This window comes from Alligator sinensis, unplaced genomic scaffold, assembly GCF_000455745.1.
Source record: "Alligator sinensis unplaced genomic scaffold, ASM45574v1 scaffold119_2, whole genome shotgun sequence".
Classification (NCBI taxonomy): domain Eukaryota; kingdom Metazoa; phylum Chordata; order Crocodylia; family Alligatoridae; genus Alligator; species Alligator sinensis.
This window is the reverse complement of record NW_005842242.1, coordinates 1,227,968-1,246,962: the sequence shown is the minus strand read 5'-3', so window position 1 is coordinate 1,246,962 and position 18,995 is coordinate 1,227,968. Positions and strand designations below refer to the sequence as shown.

The window sequence follows — 18,995 nt, the reverse complement described above, 5'->3', positions numbered from 1 at the left end:
CCCCCCCCCCCCCCCAAGCCCCCAGCCAATACTGCTGTCTGTTAAAAATCCCTCCCTCTCTAGTCCAGGACAAAGCAGAGAGAGAATTATGCCTCAAAATCATGTTGTTTTCCACAGCTCCTCCAAATCTGGACATTAGACTGGACATTAGGAAGAACTTCTTCACAGTTACAGTGGGCAAGGTCTGGAACGGGCTCCCAAGGGAGGTGGTGCTCTCCCCTACCCTGGGGGTCTTCAAAAGGAGGTTAGATAGGCATCTAGCTGGGGTCATCTAAACCCAGCCCTCTTTCCTGCCTATGCAGGGGGTTGGACTCGATGATCTATTGAGGTCCCTTCCGACCCTAATATCTATGAATCAGTCCATGCCCCTTCCTCAAAAGCTGTTTAAAAGGGGTGTAGGTTGCAGCTGCATAGGGCTAAGGACATAGGCAGATGAGGTAAATCCAATATCTTGTATTAAACCAACTCAAATAGTTGGAAATATTCTTCTTTGCAAGCTTTCAGGTACAAACCCCCTTTGTCAGGCTGAGGAAACATCTACAGTTGGTCTGTGCTTTTCCTGGGTGGAATAGTAAAGAAGCCAGAAGCCAATACGCATGCGAGAAAGCCAGTCAGTGAAAATGTAAATTGAGGCCATCAGTGGGTGAGACAGGTGGGGTGCTGGGGAGGGAAGGGTGCTTAAAAGGTGCACTCTGTAAATGGATCAGAGATACCCAACACTCTCAGCTTCTACAAAACAGATTGCTCTGTACTTGAGCCAATGTCCTTAGTTAGAAGTCTTCTTTCCAATCAAGGGAGACATTAAAAACACATCCATTATTTTTCTAGTGCATCTGATGCATGCCAAAATATGTAACCGAGGAAGATGTATCTTCATAACATTAATCATCTGTTACATGGCTTACCATTATAAAAAAAAGGAATGGATTTAAATGCACATAGACTTGGTCAGTGCATGCCTTATCTATCAAATGAATTGCAAGACAAAGTATCCTTAGCAGTGAAATGTGAAGAGACTTCAGGAGGTCATTTAAAGGCAACTATTAGACGTGGCATTCATAAAACATCTTGTTCAAGATTAATTTTTTTTTCCATTATGGGCAATAAAACTTCAAAATAATCCCATGTGAAGTAACCCTTTGTTTACAGCTTTAATTTAGTTTTTTTTTTTTTTTAAAGTAGCCCAAATTGATTGGACTGTGCTTTGGACGGCATGGAAGACAATGAAAACCTTGGATGGGGGTTCTGAACCTTTTTAAGAACCCTTTCATGACCACAAAGTAACCTTTTATTATTCATCCTGCAAGCACCAAACTAAATCTTCAGTTTCCACTCTTACATCTTTTGCACTGTTTTAACCAAACAGAACCTTTGCTATCTTCTAACATTTATGACTCTACATATAGCTGGTCAAAAGTGCTATTTTATACAACAGGGGGCAAGTCTACACAAGATGCTAACTGCACAGTAGCCTAATAACACTGCACAGTAGTGTGCCAGGTAAAACTTGTGCTAATATGCTACTGTGCAATAGTATTAGGCTACTGTGCAGTTAGCAAATGTAAAAACCCATGCACTGGTGCTTCTGAGCAGTAGCGTCATTACTGTGCACATTGATTTAGTATTTGATGTAGACGCACTAAGTACATCTAGGGGCAGGCACCTGTTTTGTTTCTCCAAGCTACCAACTTTGACCTCATTCAGGCCTTTCCCAAATGCTCACCACAAAAAATGAGTCAACAATCATTAAACAGCGAATCTTACAAACTATTCCCCTTCCTCTCGATTTTATACGGTGAACTATAGTACATCACATTGAGCACATCTCAACACTTCAAGGAGCACAAGATATAGGTGCTGTTCTCACTCATCTGCTCTTTTTTTTTTTTCCAGCCCCATCACTTTTTTGACTTGTACAACAGAGGGAAGATCACTTTGTAGCAGTGTCATAAAAAACAATATTTGCTTATTCACAAGACTTTAACCTGGAAAGGTCCTTCTTTCTTCATAATAGGGACAGATGAGTAGAACCCACCAAAAGATCTCAATTTCTTCTCCTTTGGGGAGGGCGGTCCCACAGAAACTGGCAGGTTTATAAGGCAAAGCAAACTTCAGGAGAAAGAGTGCAAGCCAAAGGATAAAAACATCTGCACGTGAAATGGATAAAAACTAGATGCACCGACAATATATTTGACGGTTCTGGGATCAACAGCCCTGGAGATTGATGTTTACCCATAAAGCAGGGACTGCATTTCATACCCCAGCACTCCTCTTAGGGCTCCTAGTGCAATCTAGGCTGGAAAAAAAACTTTTGGAATAAAAGGGGAACCCTCTAAGACCTGTTGAAACTACCAAAAACGATTATACCCAGCCTCTCGGTTGAAGCTACCCAAAACGATTATACCAACTAGTGCCAACCATAGCATTCACTTTTTACGAGAGCAGAATAGCTGCCTGCTAGAAAACAGAGCGCCGCCAGCAAACTTTTTGTGTACGATACTAGTAGCTGTGGATTTTGCTGTTGTGTTTTTGAAAATCATTTTCTTAAGTATAGCATGCAAGCTTTTCAGTTCCATTACTGTATTTATAATTCCACATTCAGTATCTCCCACTTTATTTGTTTTTCAAAGTTTGAATTTTCTTTTTATGTAGTTTGGCTTTATTGTTTTATAAAAACCAAGTTACAGTTTTCTCCCTACTGTGTTATTCTATGAGTTCAGAAGAAGGTTGGCACTGTAATTAAAATTTCATCTCAATAAAGCCTGCAGGAATTCTAGTTGTAACCATGAGATTATTTGTTTTTCTAGCAAACCATGGAGATTTTCGACTGCCACTAGTTCATTTCTGCACAATAGAAGCTAATATAAATCCAACCCCCACACCATAATGCATTCCATAAATACCCAGTGTTTCTTTTCGAATCAATACAATGTGCAAAACAACTACATTCCACTGGAAATTAAAGATCTGCCCATATTGCATAATCCAATTGTCAATGTTTCAATACAAATTGCAAAAAGGATAAGCGAACAAGGTAAGCTACAGTCTCCTAAATGTTCAGATCCAGCTGAAATGCCTGTGTATAACTGAGGAAAAATGATATAAAAAGTGATATACAGCTCATACTTGAACAAACAAATTCTGAACCCCTTCTGTGCAACCAGATCCAATCCCCAGGTATAAATTATGGTAGCTTTAAAACAGCTGCCAGTGGACCAAGGACTGGATTGGCAGCTGCATTTCCACAGCATGGGCTGATGACAACCTTTTCCTCCATCGGTGTACCCCAAGCTAGCCAAGGAGTTGCAGCACCATCTGTATGCAGAGTTCCCAGGGTACCTCCATCAGGTCCATGGCTAGAGTCTGCCAGCCATGACTTAGACCTCAAATTGTGCAGTATGATGCAGGAGAGCAGTTGCATGTTAACAGATTATACTCATGCTTAAATCCGAACAAACAAGAGTAAAGGACTGTGCATCCTTCTCAACAGGAGCGTCAAGAAGCTTTCCAGAAGGTTATAAAACCTGCTACCACTGAAAGAAATAAAATGGGATTTGAAAACCCTGTGTAACATACAGAAAATGCGGCTCTAAGCAACACACTTCAAGGGTCGCAGTATTGGTCCAATCTGCAGTTACCCGTAGTAAGAAAGAGATTTCTCCCTCCATCCCTCCCCTCTCCTCCATTCTACAACCAACCAAATACACCTGGCCCAAGCCCCTATCCAGAAACCTAGAAAAACTAAGTTACTCACTCCTGGGTACACTTGAGAGCCAATACAATCCCACTTGCAAGCCCCAAATCCAATCATCAATGATGCACATGAAGACACTGTGCCCAGGAGCAATAAACTCCGGACCAGCATGCACCAGAGTTTATTCATTCACATTCATTTCACGTGCAGACACTCCTAGTAAGCATTGGATTGTAGTCACACTGTAATGTTTATTAGGACCCCTAACACACTCTCCAACATGATCTCTCATGCACAGTTCACCAATTGTTGGTCCCAGCCTGACATCCCACCAGAGGCTTGAACTGGCTCCAGTGTGGTGCTGGGGCTGGAACCAACAGCAGAGGCTTGGTACAGCAGAGGGGTCCCTGGCAGATGTCATGGCTGGATGAAGACCACCAATTGCACACGCAGTAGTTGAACGTGTCACTTAATGCAATCTGGAGATACTCCTCATGGCAAAAGTCCTAATTTTTCTCCAATATAACTGCACATTTTTATTTTATACATCTCCCCGCTTGCATTTTACTGCTTGAATGCACCGATGCTTGCATTTTAAGTGCAGTTAACATGCCCTAAGAGTCCTGTGCAACAAAACCCCTAGACAAAACTGCAACCAAGTATTAGCCAGCTCCCCCCACCCTACAACCTGCGGTCCAGGGTTGGCAGATTCCTAAATTCTGGAAAGTCTGTCACTTGCCACAGAAGCACTTGATACCTAGGGCTGCTCCAGGATGCTGCTACTAATCCAACCTGAAGCAATAACAGCTCTGATGCTGCAGTAGCAAGGCGCTTATTGGATCCGGCAAATGAAGCAGCTGCAATCTGTATCGTCAGCTCAAATCACCCAAAAGCCACCTGTGTTTAGTCTAGCACGGTGAAGCACTCTCAGGCCAGTGAAGGGTTTTGAAAGACGCACCGGTAAAATACAGGCCTGGTTTCTTCAGTCATATCCTTTGGCCCACCATGAAATCCCAGCTGTTGGTTCCCCTTCTCCATATGGCCTCAGACTATGCGGAGCACTCCCGTAGCATGGGGGTGGCTCTCTTCCAGTCCAACAACAGTTCTCAATAGTGAGCCTTTAGGGCTCCTGGCCAAAGGGTTAATTTGGACTCATCTGAGTTTTATAAATACTATCCTGCTTTTTGGTACTTTGATGAGTGCTTCTGTAGCTTGAAAACTTTCCATCAAGATTTTTGGCAAACAAAAAAGGGGGGGGGGGGGGGGGGGGGGGACTGAGGGGAGAATGACGGGGAGAGAATCTATTTCCTACAGACAAATTCAAGTTTGCCTGAAAACTAGAACAAGTTTGTAATGAAATGCCCTCTCCCTCCCTGCCCCAAGGCAAATTGTTCCCAGGAGAAAAAAAACATTTTCATGCTTAACCTTGCAAACTAAATTGCGAAATATAATATGCTCTAAATAGAGTGGCTAATGTTACACTGACCTATTTGTAATAAAATAAGTGTGTGTGGGTACAATGCATATCAGTATTCAGACCGGCATGTCAAAGTGAGAAGCAATCCATAAAATTCTACCTGCATCTCCTCTCATTGCCAGATGGCAAACTCAGAGGGGATGAACTGAATCGTTTTTACTGCTGAGATGTAGGACCAAAGGCATAATACTGGCCTCTAGCTAGGAAAAAAAAACTGAATTTAAAAAAAAGTGTTTGGCCTACCATACGTCAACAGGAACTTACAAATTTACTGTCAGTGTTGTTTATTCTCTTTCTCCCAAAAATAAAGCAACAATAAAACAATGGTGGAAAGCAATCCAATATAAAAAGAATCCTATTTCCAACTATCTAAAAAAAAAATAGGGAAAGTCAGCTAATAGAAACATTACAGAGATTTATCAATCTTAATACCAAAAAGGGAGGTGCACCAAAGTGTTTAAAGAGATATATCTGGACACAAGTTATCTTAAACCTGGAAAAAGAATTACGGTATTTTGTCCGGGGAGGGAGGCGAGGAGGGTTTGTTTGTTTTTGTTTCACCTAATGTTGGTAAGTCGAAAGAGGCAGGGATATTTTAAAAAGCAGATGCATTTAAAACTTGAGAATAATCATATTAGAAAAGCTAAAGGCTTATCTCAAATAACTTGGTTTGGCTGAACACAAAAAGATCTTAAACAACAGTGAATTAGATGATTGGCATAATTTCGGAGCATGCTAATACGCTCAAAAATATTGTTAACTTTTGATAAGCCAGAATCAAACCCCAATATTTACAGAGAGATTTAGCCTCACCAACTCCCATTAATGCCTACTAAATCCCTGTGCACTGCTTTGAACATTTAATGGAAAATATCTACTATCTCCCAGCTCCTTTGAAGGGTATATTTAAGAAGATTCTCAAATTAAAAATATCATTTAGCAATAACTTCTCCAGAAATATAAAACCATGAATTGTAGATCTTCAAGAAATGAGATCAGAGCCAGGCAATTTGTGTGTCCCACTTGCTAGAGAGTGATACTGGGAACAATCAAAGCTAGAAGTACTTATAGGAAATGCAGTAGTCACCCCATCGAGGTTCAATGCCCTAGGGAATACCCATCTTCCTTGTAAAAGGTACCCAACATCACCGCTGTATTCGAAAGAAGACAGTGATTTTAGACTGCTTGGCTCAAGCAGTTGACAAATAAATTATTTGCCAATTCAGGGATAGTCGTTCTTTCATCTTACATCTCTCCTTAGGGTGCTCAAAATCCATTGCTTGCTAGTCAGTCCCAACACTGTTCACAAGTTCTGACCTACGACCTCCTCCCCTAACAAAGGAGGACTAATCCTGGTGAGTGGGTAGCACAGGGGCGGGCAATTATTTTGGGCGGAGGGCCGCTTACTGAGTTTTGGCAAGCCATCGAGGGCTGCATGACAGGCAACCAGGGGCAGATAAATATTAATTTTCTAAATTTTTTAGGGGCCCCGCAGACCAGATAGAGTGGCCTGGAGGGCTGCATCCGGCCCACGGGCCGCATTTCACCCACCCGTGTGGTAGCAGGACCTCAATTGCCAACTGTGGCCCAAACTCATGTCCCCAACTGTACCCTCAAGCAGATGTTAGCTGGGCTGGAAACAGATGTGGGCTTTGTGCCACCATAACCATTTTTATGGTGGCACAAAGCAAAAGCAAAACGATATTCATGCCTTTTGGTTGCACCATAAAGTCTTTGTTTGTGACCATGACAAAAGGCAGTAATAATCCAGGTCACTTTTTCACAGTGCACGTCTATTTGCTTTGTGGCATGAGAGCGTGAGCAGCCCAGAGCAGGCCCCAAAAGTGCTTGTCTTGCTTTCCTGGGACTCTCCAGGGGCTTTCCCTGCCTACATAGACACCCTGACAATGCCTGGGGGCATGCTTCTGTAAGGGGGGGGTGGAAAAACACATTGCCTGTTGTCCTGCATGATCAGCGGGCCGGACAGCAGGCAACGTGCTTACCCAATGAAGCAGATCAGCTGTGCCAGAACATCCCAGCACAACTGATCCACTTCATTTAGCAGCATCTCCTTATATCCCCACAGTCTGATTAATAACTGTTTGCAGGCGAATTGCACCGAATCATTTGCTTATCAAACGATAAGCTACATATATTTCTTCCCAAAGGATTAAGACAATTTGGAATTCAGAAATGTTCAGTTCACTTGAAGAACACGAGGTGGCAGATAATATTTGGCACTATGTTGCAAACTGAGTGGATAGAAATCAGTTTGGGGAATTATATATTAATTAAGCTGATGCTCAGTTTGGAAGTGCCAACTAGATAGAAAAGTCTGCCATTAGAAGTGCATGGGAACATAATTAATAGAAGGTTTTTCACTGCACTGAGCAGCCGACGTACCTGCTAATAGTCTAAATCAATGACCAACTGCTTACTATTAGAAAAACAGCTGGCCTGTTTCAACCAACCAAAGCCCTGACATATTTCAAGAAACTGTTATCTGTAAAACAGGACAACGCCAACCATAGGTCCAGAAACAAATCAAGTAATTTGCTACTTTCCAATCACCTAAATTCATAATCTAAAGAGTGATTGGAAGCCACTGTGCCAGTCAAATCGCTATTACTTATGCCTGGGCAGTGAGGTTTCCCCTATAGAAGCAGGTGGATAAACACAGAAAATGTGGCTTATATTTTGATTTTTCTCCACCTCGGAACAGTTACAAAAATCGTACGATAAAATGAACAGATTTCATTTTTACTACCCACGGCTTTTGCTCAGTGGTTCCTCAAGAGCTGTCTTCCAGCTTCAAAAAGAGGCAGCAGCTATACCCTTTGAGGTTTTGACTCAGCCCTGGAGCTGTTTTGCAGAGACTAATTAATTCTTTCACATTGTTCAGTAAAATACGCAACCTCTTTTTTTTTTAAACTTTTTTTTTTTTAGTTAAATTAAATGAATATGCATAAAATAATCAAACAAAAGCTATTTTAAAATTCATTTCCCCCTAGGTCCTGTTAATAAGCTGACATGCACTGTTTGCAAGGCAACTGCTTGACCACCTGGCAATCATCAACCATGAGATTTTTTTTGGTTTTATTTTTATCGAATGTGGAAAGAGCTGATTAGACGATGTATTATTTTGATGTGGTTACATACAGCTATCTGGAGATGCATCTATACCAATTTATCTACACTGAGACTCTTTCTCTTTTAAGTATGTGGATGTATAAATAGACATTTCTATGCATGTTATCCATGTGGAATATGTATGCAAATATCCATGTGGAAAAGACATCAATGTCCCAAAGGCACAAACAGAGGTCAGACACCTGCTCCATTGAAAGCAAAGAGATTTCGGCATCTAACTGCCATATACAACTTAGAAGAGTTCCCTTTATATATGCATATATTGAGCATGCCATCATAGCAAAGATTGTATTTTTCAACATACTCTCTTCCCACACACACACACACACACACACACACACACACACACACACAGTAAGCTAGTATTCATATCATTTTATGCAAGAGTCCAATATATGTGTTCACATCAATCCAAAGTGTAAATGCCAAGTAAACAGAAGGTGTTCAATACATGTAATTTATATCTGTGTGTTCCAGAAAGGATGATGCATTATCAACTAATTGGGCATCTTCTTTAGCTACACACTCAGGACTTTTATCAAGTATGCCTCTACACATAGGTTGTCATGCCTGAAATTATTGGGGTAAATTATTCTTTCGCTTAAGCTGGTAGAAACTTTGTGCCAAACTTCTAGTATAACTACCAGCATTAGGTCTAATTATTATATAAGGACACTATTCATTTAAATTCTTCTCTGTAAACCTTTCCATGCTGGAGAGCTCGCACTGGGCTCTGCAGACTGTTTTGTATATACCTTTGTGCTGGAATAGGTTGCCATGCTCTACAAGTGGGCCCAAAAGGTGGAGATGGGGGAATGGTTCATGTGATTGACAGTTCTGCTGAATATTTGAGACAAATAGTAGGGAAGACTGATGGCATCTGGAATAGCTAATAGGATGAAATGGTAACTACAAAGGATCAGCTCTACAAATTAAACTGCTTGTCATTGAGGAGGAGAAGTAAACTCCCCCAGCCCCAAACCTTTGCATGTTTGTCTATTTAAGTAGTAATCACTGGCAACTGTTGTGCTGTGGAGTGGAGAAATAGAGATTGTGTTGATAACGTGATATTACTGTAATGAAAAGTATCTTCTTTGGTGGTCTTCATTCCAGTAGGCAATGAAAATACCACTTGAGACTTGAAGAAATGGAAACACATGGAAGACGGCAGCTTTCCTTAACTACAGCAGAAACACCTTTAAGTATCTATGATGAATTTGCTAAAGCATCACAAACCACATAAGTACACAAAGCTAAGATTTCCAGATGGGAAGGAAAGCCACAGCTAGAATCCACAAAACGAAGAGAAAATGCCTGAATATGGACACGCAAAGCCCCAGTTCTGAAGTATCCCAAGCTCTGAAACATGCAATCTATCACGTAAGAGACAGAAGAGGTCAGCCATTAATTAACATCCAAATTAAAGCTTTTCAAGTAAGGGTCAAAACTGCCTTTGTTTTGACATTTAAATCACTGGCAATGTATTCCCTAGTTTAGCATGCAAGACACATCACCCAATGCCTTTTTGTTAATTGCCTCCATTTTTCAAGTGTACTATTTGATTTATTGTCAATTAAAAATACCCCAAAAAGCCACGACTCATGTATGTTAAGTATAAACATGATTAATGTAACAGAAGTGCATTTCCACATCTGATGGAGCTGGTTAGGAACTTTCTATCATCACGGCAGGGTGGAGCATTGTCACTACGACTGACCTGCCAACCTAGCTTGACTAAGATGAGATGGCTGAAGGAAAGTGTTTGAAGCCCACAAGCAAACTGGCAAAAAGTCTAAATACTGTAATTAAATTAAGTAACTTATCACCCAATCAAGGAAACTGCAATCTTGCATATTTGACTGCAAAGTATGGTACTATGATATTATAACTCTAGTGACATTACCTGAAGGAGGGGTTCAGAAAACTACAAGAAGAATGGAGCAGGTTTAGGGATTTGCTCAGCTCAAAAAGTTTTTCCCAGTCTTTAACACTTCCCACAATCATTTATGTCTGTACTCAATATCAACCATCCACCCAGACCCTCCAGGGTTAACTCATGGTGCTGAGTCTTTCCCAGCCCTTGAGAAGGAGCCTTTGGCTCATTGCTGCTCTGGCCACACACCGTCCTCCTTCCCAGCTGGTCTCCAACTCCATTCTCAGCTCCCAGTCCCAGCTTCCAGCTCTTAGGAGCCTGACTCTGCTCTCCCAGGTCTATCTCGCTCTTTAAGATGGCTCGCTGTCCCAGGTCTACCTCTGGTGGTCTCTCTAGCTGCATCTCTCCGTTTCCACTTCCACCTGACCCTATCTACCTCTCTTCCCTGGCTCCTTCCTCAGGTTCCTTCTGGTAGCCTCTGTCTGGTTTTCTCTCTCTGGGAGCTTCTTGACTTCCTGCAACTGCTACTTATCTCCCTCAGCTGGCTCAGTCCTCCTGAGCAGCCTGCAATTAGGGTTACCGCTCGCAGCTGAGCCTCTGCAACCTGCAGACAGCTGCCAGGCCCCTGGAGCTGGCAAACCACCCGCAGGTTCCTGGCACTGGCAGTTTGCTACAAAAAACAATTAAGCGATGCTACAACCCAGGTAACATGAGCAACTACCCACCCAGTTGAAAGTAACACTCCCATTCCAGTGCAGGTTCTGGACAAACTACATGTGTGTAGTATATCTTCAGTCCAATAAGGGCTATATTGTGGTTGACACTACGCAGCCACAGGAAGTGAGAGCGGAGAACAAGTGATAAGTTTGTAGGTACATCACCCATCTAAAAAGGAGCTGGCGCTCTATTATGCAACAGGTGCCTTGATGAGACCTGGAGCAATTCACTTCCCCCACTGAACAGTGTTTTGAGGGGGCAAGGAAAACAGTGCTCCCATGATGCAGTATGTTCTACAATGGCACCCCATAGGGGGACCACATCTTAGCACTTAACTAGTCTGTGTAGTTAGTGAAGAGTGAACAATGCATAAGATTGACACGCTTTAAAATATACCCAGTGTAGAAGAACTAGAATGCAACCCCCATTTTTTTTCCTACTAAATTACCAAATACTTGGCTAAACAAAACTGTTTACAAAAAATCATTCCAGTCTTAAACTGCCCATGGAAAGGTCTTATCTGAAATAATTACTTTTGTTAAGGTGTTTCCTGTTATGCTAGCAACACTAAAATGAGAGAGCCTTTTGAATGCATGCTCTAGAGAAAGTTCGAAGCAATGTTTTGAACACGACAGCTTGCTAAGAATGATCTCAACAAAAGAGACAGCGCTAGTGAAAGGTGTAAAAATCAGAACAGAGAGAGATTTAGATAAGGAAAGGGAGTTTTGGAATCTGATCAGAAAGGATCCATAGGAAAATGCATTGAATAAAAAAGTAGGAAAATAAAGTCTGAAGAAGGCTGGTGGTAGCTGTTAAGTAATAATAAATCAATAAAAACTGGTTCATTTTGAGTGCAAGGGATGAAAGCTAAGCAAATTGCAACAGGATCTCAGGGAAAATAATGGGAAGAATGCCATGTATACACAATAGAGCAGGAAGTAGTGATGACCAAAGAGGAAGAAGTGAAATTGGCAGTTTGCTACCTAAGCATAAGAGCTGATAAGAGGCTAAGCACAAATCCTCAAAACAGCAAACATGTTTCTTTAGTGAACATTAAAGAGTGGCTAGAAATGGAGGCACCATTTAACAAGGAGGTAGGAGACAACACAAGTATAACTCTTCGAATCCAAGAGGTTCCTACCAACTACATTAGCTGGCCTGCTGCATTCTGACTTTTATTTTTTATTCAAAACCCTACAAGAGCAAGCAGTCATAAATCGTTACTCCGCCCCAGAAGATCAAGAATAAATATTAAAAAATGCCAAGAAAACACAAAGCAAAATTTGTGTTGCATTTACATTTCTGTATTTTTGTTTCATTTTGTTTGGGGCGGGGGGGGACTTTGTCTTTTGGTTCCTGAGCCTTTACAATACACCTAATATCGTTCTTTTTCCTGCAAGCTTGAAGACCAGAAACTTATCCCACCCTCCCTGACTTTTCTTAATGAAAACTGAGAATCTATCATTCCAGGAGATCATCAAATATTAAAATATTTATGCTCACAACCCTGACTGAAATGGGAGAGTGGAAGGTGGCTGAGTAAAATGCTTCTAGGCTATGTACAGACAGTCAAAAAGCCCAAGGCTGAATCAATTCGGTCTTCCCAGGTTAGTCTAAGCTGCATAGGTTGAACTGATAAGCAAGTGAACAGACATTCACTTCTGATTTCAGAAATGCAGCCACATCCCTGCAGTGGCCCAGGCCAGAAGCCGGGGGGCACTAGAGCACGCTTCCCTGCTGGGCTGGAGCAGACAGCTTGGGCCAAGACTAGCCCACCTACCCTGTGAAAGGAGGTTTGTGGAGGAGGTGCAAAGTCTCCTGGGATGCTGGTTAACTTGAATCTGGAGAGGATATGGGACAGAAGTTCAAGAAACTGATTTACTATAAAAAAAAATTAAATCTGATACTACATCCATCCAGGTTTATCTTAAACCGGTTCTGGCCATTTTGAAAGCAGTTTATGTGCACTGAACTTCTGTCATGTTGCACATTTGAACTGGTTTCCAATCACTTATACCGGTTTATGTATAATTTCTATCCCGAGTTCCAGAGGCCTAGTTCCATTGATGAATGGAAGAAAGAGTGGGACTCAAGTACTGAAGATACCAGTGACCTTTTCTCTGAATGTCTTCTTATCCACAGGGTAGGCCAGCAGGCCAAGCATACCCCATTGACCTGCACACCCCATTCACTTTCTGATCATATATACCCACCCTGGAATATGCTGCACAAACCACTCTGGTGGTGCTTTTAAAGCATACCCATGACCAGCATTTCAGGAATGATCACAAAGATGCCTGGAAGGTAGTTTCACCAGCACACCTTGAGATGCAACATATGAGTGGATAGGCAAGCGTGCTGAGGATCATCCCTGCTGGATCATGCTAGAGATGCAGTAGAGACACTTTTATGTTCACCTAATTCTAGTCTCCTTATGTACCATATGTATTTAATTCACACCCATTCCTTATCCCATTTTTCTGGCCAATAGCTATTATTCTTCTCAAACTGTGCCTACCATATGTAGCTCACACAAGGAGAGAGCTTCCAGCCTAATAGTCATCTCTGCCCTTGTGGCTCCTGGATATAGCGTTACAACCATTCTTTGGCAGAATCTCACAACTCTGAACACAAACTACATACTTTGCCAATGGTCATGACAAGCTAAGGCTATGTGCAACACCTCTCCACACTTGGAACCAATACACGCTGCATCCTTTTAAGGGTAAGAAAGCAATTTGGAAAAAAAAAAAACGTTCTGAATGCCCAGCTCTACCATTTCAGAATATGTTTTCTAATCTATTGATATCATTAAACCCCATTTCTGATTATTTATCAGGTTTATTACAGAAGGATAATATCAAGACTGACTTTGACCTATGTGGTTATTCTCATTTTTCCATAGCTTACACTTGATGCCAGGCCATCTGCAGACTCCACACTGAATAAAAAGCAAACACGAACAATAATCGTCTTTTCAACTGAAGACACAGAATTGACCAAACACATCTTTGAGTCGGCACTAATACGAAAAAGTTTCTGAAGAAAGCTCTGTTTTTGTTCACTCTTCATCCAGGTTCCAAGTGAAACTTAAAATTTACTCAAGTAAACTGGTAAAGATTACCACAGTTTATTGAACTGTGTAAAGGAAGACATGAAGTTTCATTTCAATGAGACCAGGGTTTTGGACCTGATCTTTTCATGAATTCCTCTTGCAATTTAGAAACTGCTTCCAAGAGCCGAGTTGGGCGATTTTTTTCCACCAACTCTTATCTTCACTAAAAACAAAAAATACAGATTTGTGTTGAGCAAAAACATTGTACAAAATATGTATAGAACTTGCCAAATTCTTTCAGTCAACTAAACAGAAGTAAATCACAGAAATGAAATATTTCCTTTGAAAATGTACTAACAACAAAACAGTTTTTTTATTTTAAAAATCATGTTTTGCTTCAAAATTCACTTCAATTTTATTGAAGTAAAATGTTTTTAAAAGCACAAAAATAAACTTGCTCCCTTTAACTTAGTGGAAATATATTCTTTTGAATCGATCCAAAGTGATTTTAATTTTTAGGGTGAATTCACCTAGATTAGCTCCAACATGATGCCTCTTCCTTCACCTGGGCTTTTGATCTCTATCCCATGTTATTTTTCAGGTTTCCTTTTCTTGGCTTAGATTATGTTTTATATATTTTAATATAAACATCCCTTTCCTTTGGTAGCCTTCTACAACAGTTCTCATGCAGATAAAAAGCTACAGTTCTTTTATTTTTTATTCTCTACCTGTATTTATTGCATTTCTCAGCAGAAGGTATTTAAAAGTTTGCTGTTTGACATAACTTTTTTATTGTTCCAGCAAGAATACAAATACAAAGAAATAAGCGCCTCTAGCTTTGGCCTCTTTTTTCTTTTCCCAATAAGTTCCATGTGTAATGAATATATCTCCACTTACAGCTAACTACTAAATACATAGGAAACAGCTATAGCCCATACTTAATTACTGGGGGAAATCTTGGCAATGGAATGAAAGATATGTTCTTGTTTAAATTAAAAAGATCAAAAAAACCAAATACTGTATGATTGTTTCCCAGCTCTTCAGAATTAAAAGCTTCTTGGTTTACTGAAGACTACAAAAGCAATCACTGTTATAGACCTGCTTTGCATACTGGCTCTATTAATTTACATGCTCATAGAGGGCCTCACATTCAGATACAACTGTTAAATTACACTGCTCTTGAGTAATGGGTATTAAAAAAATGCAACAGCATGATGCAACGTGTATTCAAACAGGCACGATTAAAAATATTGATTCTGCTGAAGATAAAAAATAAATAAACTACGCTCAGCTTTAATATTTCCATATCCTGGACACACCAATTCTAGGCAATTGAATTACCTAGAATCCCGTCTCAACAAACAGTTTTTGTTGCACATTACATATTATGCCAATTTAGCGTCTGATTATCAAAATAATTTAATTCCCAAGATTGTTTTGAGACATTTCCAACCTCCTGCTGTTCTTCCTCCCATCCTAATATTAACGATGACAACTTAATTATTGTGTCAGTTTCACATCAGTACAATTTGCTGGGTCACCACAGAGCAGGCCAATCAACAGCGAGTTACACAGCTTGTCCTTTATATGGCTGAACGACTGAGGACAAACAAGCAAGAGATTTGGTCAGACACGCAGCTAAGATAAAGAAGTATTCAGACTCAGCCAAAGGAAAGACAACAAGGTTATTTCTATTAATCAAAGTTTTACGTATGAATAGTACTGGTTTTTTGAGCCGTGAAATCTTCAGGTGTTTAAACACACGCTATGCCCAGCACACAGCCTATTTAACCCAATAGGTCCGTTCAACAAATTGCAGGTCTTATGTTAAGAGAAATGAAGCTTTGTATCCAATGGAAGCCAAAAAGGTACCTCTAAAAATTAAGCAACTTAGCTTTGTGCTTTGTGGCAAAATTATTTTTTAAATGGTCAAGGTAAAAAATGCAAAAGCCAAGTTCTACTCAGGTACTTTAGGGTGCGTCTACACGTTGCCAACGGTGCATCTACACGTTGCCAACTAAAGCGTAGCGCAGGCTGGGTGCGCGTGGTTAGATTTCGCCACTATGGCACCGTAGCGGCACGCTATGCTGGGGGAGAACGCCCTTACAGCAGCATAGCCGGCAAGCACATGTAGACCCATGCGATCGCTGCAGTGACATAGCATGCCATATGGCAACGTAACCTATCACTACATCGCCGTAGGGCGACGTGTGGACACGCACTTAGTATTACTGAAAGGCAGTACAGTTTCTGACTCAAGTTACTTTTCAACGTGGAAGTTGAGTTCCTATGTCACTCACTCAAGCACTTCGGAGAATTTTATCCCAAAACGGGATTTTAGAACTTGATATCAAGTTCTCTAAAGTTGACAGGAGCCTTCTTTTGATTTAATTAGCTCCTTATCAAGTCAAGCTTTAAAGCACTGCTCAAATTCTAGTACACGAATATGAAGCTTGACAAACTGTGACAGGGCTAACACATTGGCACACAATATGATAAATCTGAAATAAATAGGTAAAGGGAGAAGGGAAAAACGATTCCTTAACTGAATTTGGTTGCTTGTTGTTTTTAACCCAAACAGTGAACCTTACTTTCATGGGAATGGTTTGACTTGATAATCTGTTTTAAACAGTCAGTAATCAAACCAAAAGTAAGTAAAAGCATGCGGCTAGTAATGAAAATCATGTGAAAAAGTTGTTGCACTTGGTTGTTCCCAAATTAATGTCATTTACTACTTCTGTCAAAAGTTCTTTTTAAAATGATTTATAAAATTCATGTCGGGTGTGGTAGCGGTGTACCTACTGGCTGACAGCCTTGAAGTCCCAAGTCCACAAGACAGCACCAATACATAGTGAACAGCAGTACCGCAAGTTTTGCAACACTGCCTCATTAAGGGACACACACAAATACACTCTTGGGTGGAAATATTTTTAAAATGTCTCGGGTCCATTTCAGTCTCCAGCGTACCTGCTATGATGCTGTGAATTAGTGCCAGCCCTAACAGTGCAGTTTGTGATGTGGACACCTGGCCATTAGAAATGCGATTGGCCTCCATAACGGGAACACAGTAGGTCAAAGAAAAGACGGTAAAAGTCTTTAATCCCTAGTGATCTTAGACCAGGTCTAAAATGCATTACATTTACAGACAAGGTTCTCACGGACTTCAATGGGTTTTGGATGGACCCCGGCCTGAATTCAGATCATGCCTGTAGAGTGAATTTGTAATGAAATGCAAATCAAGGGCCTTGTGTGCAGCCAAGCTCTGATTACTGATGGAATGAGAACAGGGGAAAAAAAAATCCAGAGGCAACTCATTAAGGAAAATCAGAAAATGATTCTGAGTTCCCAGGTAAACATTTGAACCACAATGGATAAAATTACAGACTACTGCCAACCTTAATACACAGAAAGAGTCAAAGCCTGTATAAATATATGATTATGGCGAAAAGAAGGAGTGGGGGAGCTACTGTAGCACAGCAATGAAAGCTGTGCATTGAATCCTGTCAGAAGAAAATGCTGATCAATTCAGGGTGCAACATGAACACACAGACTGTGGTTAATACAGATTTTTTGCAAAACTGACATATGAAAATGACATTCCTTACAGTTCAGAATTGGTTGATCCTCTGTGAATTCAGATGGCTGTTCAATATGAAAAACCTTTTGCTGGAATCCAGGGACACATTCTAAATCTTCTGCAAACGTAAGCAGCAGAACCTGAAGAAACAAAGGAAATGTACTTTTAACATCCATTTATTCATTGATCGCACCGGGTTTTGTGAATGATAGTGGATTTGGACTCAGACAAAAGAACATCCATCACATCACACCTTTCCTTTAAAACTTGCTAACCATCGTTTTGGGTAAAATCTTTGATTTCTACACGTAGGCAGATATGAGAGCTGCAAAAATAATCTACAAGTCAACAAGTTCTCAAATCCGAAAGGTCTAACTAACACACACACACACACACACACACACTTGTTTTTAAGCACATTCATAAGCTTTAATGGAGTAATGGGTTGCAAGTATATGCTTACATGCATTAACGGACACAGTACTGTATAAATATGTGCTTAATTTAAGCACACTTTCAATTTATTTTAACAACTTGTTGAATCAAAGCCTCTACGCTTATGCTAATTTAGCATCTCTCTCAGCTGGGGAAAGTCCTCTACTAGAGGGCGATATGCTGCATCACAGAAGTTTCCTTTATAAAAACTCTGGTAGCTGATGGGAAAGGTCTTTTTCTTCTTTTCTTTTTTTACCTTCAAGCCACAGTTTGCCTGGTTTCCCCATAATCAAAAAGTTGTTTACCCCAGCGAAGATTGAAAATGAAATGTGTGCATCATATTGGAGGTGGATCTGAAGGTTAAAGTTAAATACAGCTTGTGTCACTGCTCATAGGTGATCACCAAAGCTCCCTGTCATCACAGGAACACATTGGCAAGGGGGGGAGGTTAAAAGGAAAATAAAATTGGTTGGAAATAGGTACCATGCCAATCTCTGTTTCTGAAGGTTTGTGTTCTATCACTGAATACAAACAAACAAGCTGAAAGGCTATTTTTCCTGGCAGGTTTGAAGTGGCAGAGAGGGAGTAAGAATGCCTGAGAAAGGAGTGAGAGGGGGGGAAAAAAAAAACAGTTATGGAAAGTTTAAAAGTTCAACAGATCAGGGAAAAGATGAAGAGGTGGGTAAATGATGGGGAGGAGGACCGATTTAGTTTTCCAATCCTAATTTTCAGAAGTCATTCCTAGTTTAAATTGCCCAGCAATCTGCAGTTCCCTAGGGGCAAAATGGGCAGAGTTGGTGCCCGGGCAAACCCTCGGGAGGAGAGGGGGCACAGGGCTCCAAGAGCAGAGGGGAAGCAGTTGCGAGTGGGGGCAGGCACGTATTCCCAGGAGCAGGGGGATGTGCCGTTCCAGGAGCATGGGGGGGACGCACCTTTCCGAGAGGACCACCACCAGTTGTACCCACCACTGCTGGGAACTCCTAAACAGTTCCTGGCAGAGCTGTTGCTGTTGTGGCA

General features: G+C 41.0%; 1 protein-coding gene across 3 annotated transcripts in view; it reads right to left on the bottom strand.

Annotated features, from left to right (window-relative positions):
* CDH13 (cadherin 13) overlaps positions 1-18,995 on the bottom strand; it is a 744,241-nt gene that overhangs the window by 590,833 nt on the left and 134,413 nt on the right. For all 3 annotated transcript variants that reach the window (XM_025208638.1, XM_014521695.2, XM_006027433.3), the window contains exon 2: positions 17,572-17,683. In XM_025208638.1, coding sequence (XP_025064423.1) covers positions 17,572-17,683 — 112 coding nt within the window. The remainder of the gene's footprint in view (positions 1-17,571; positions 17,684-18,995) is intronic.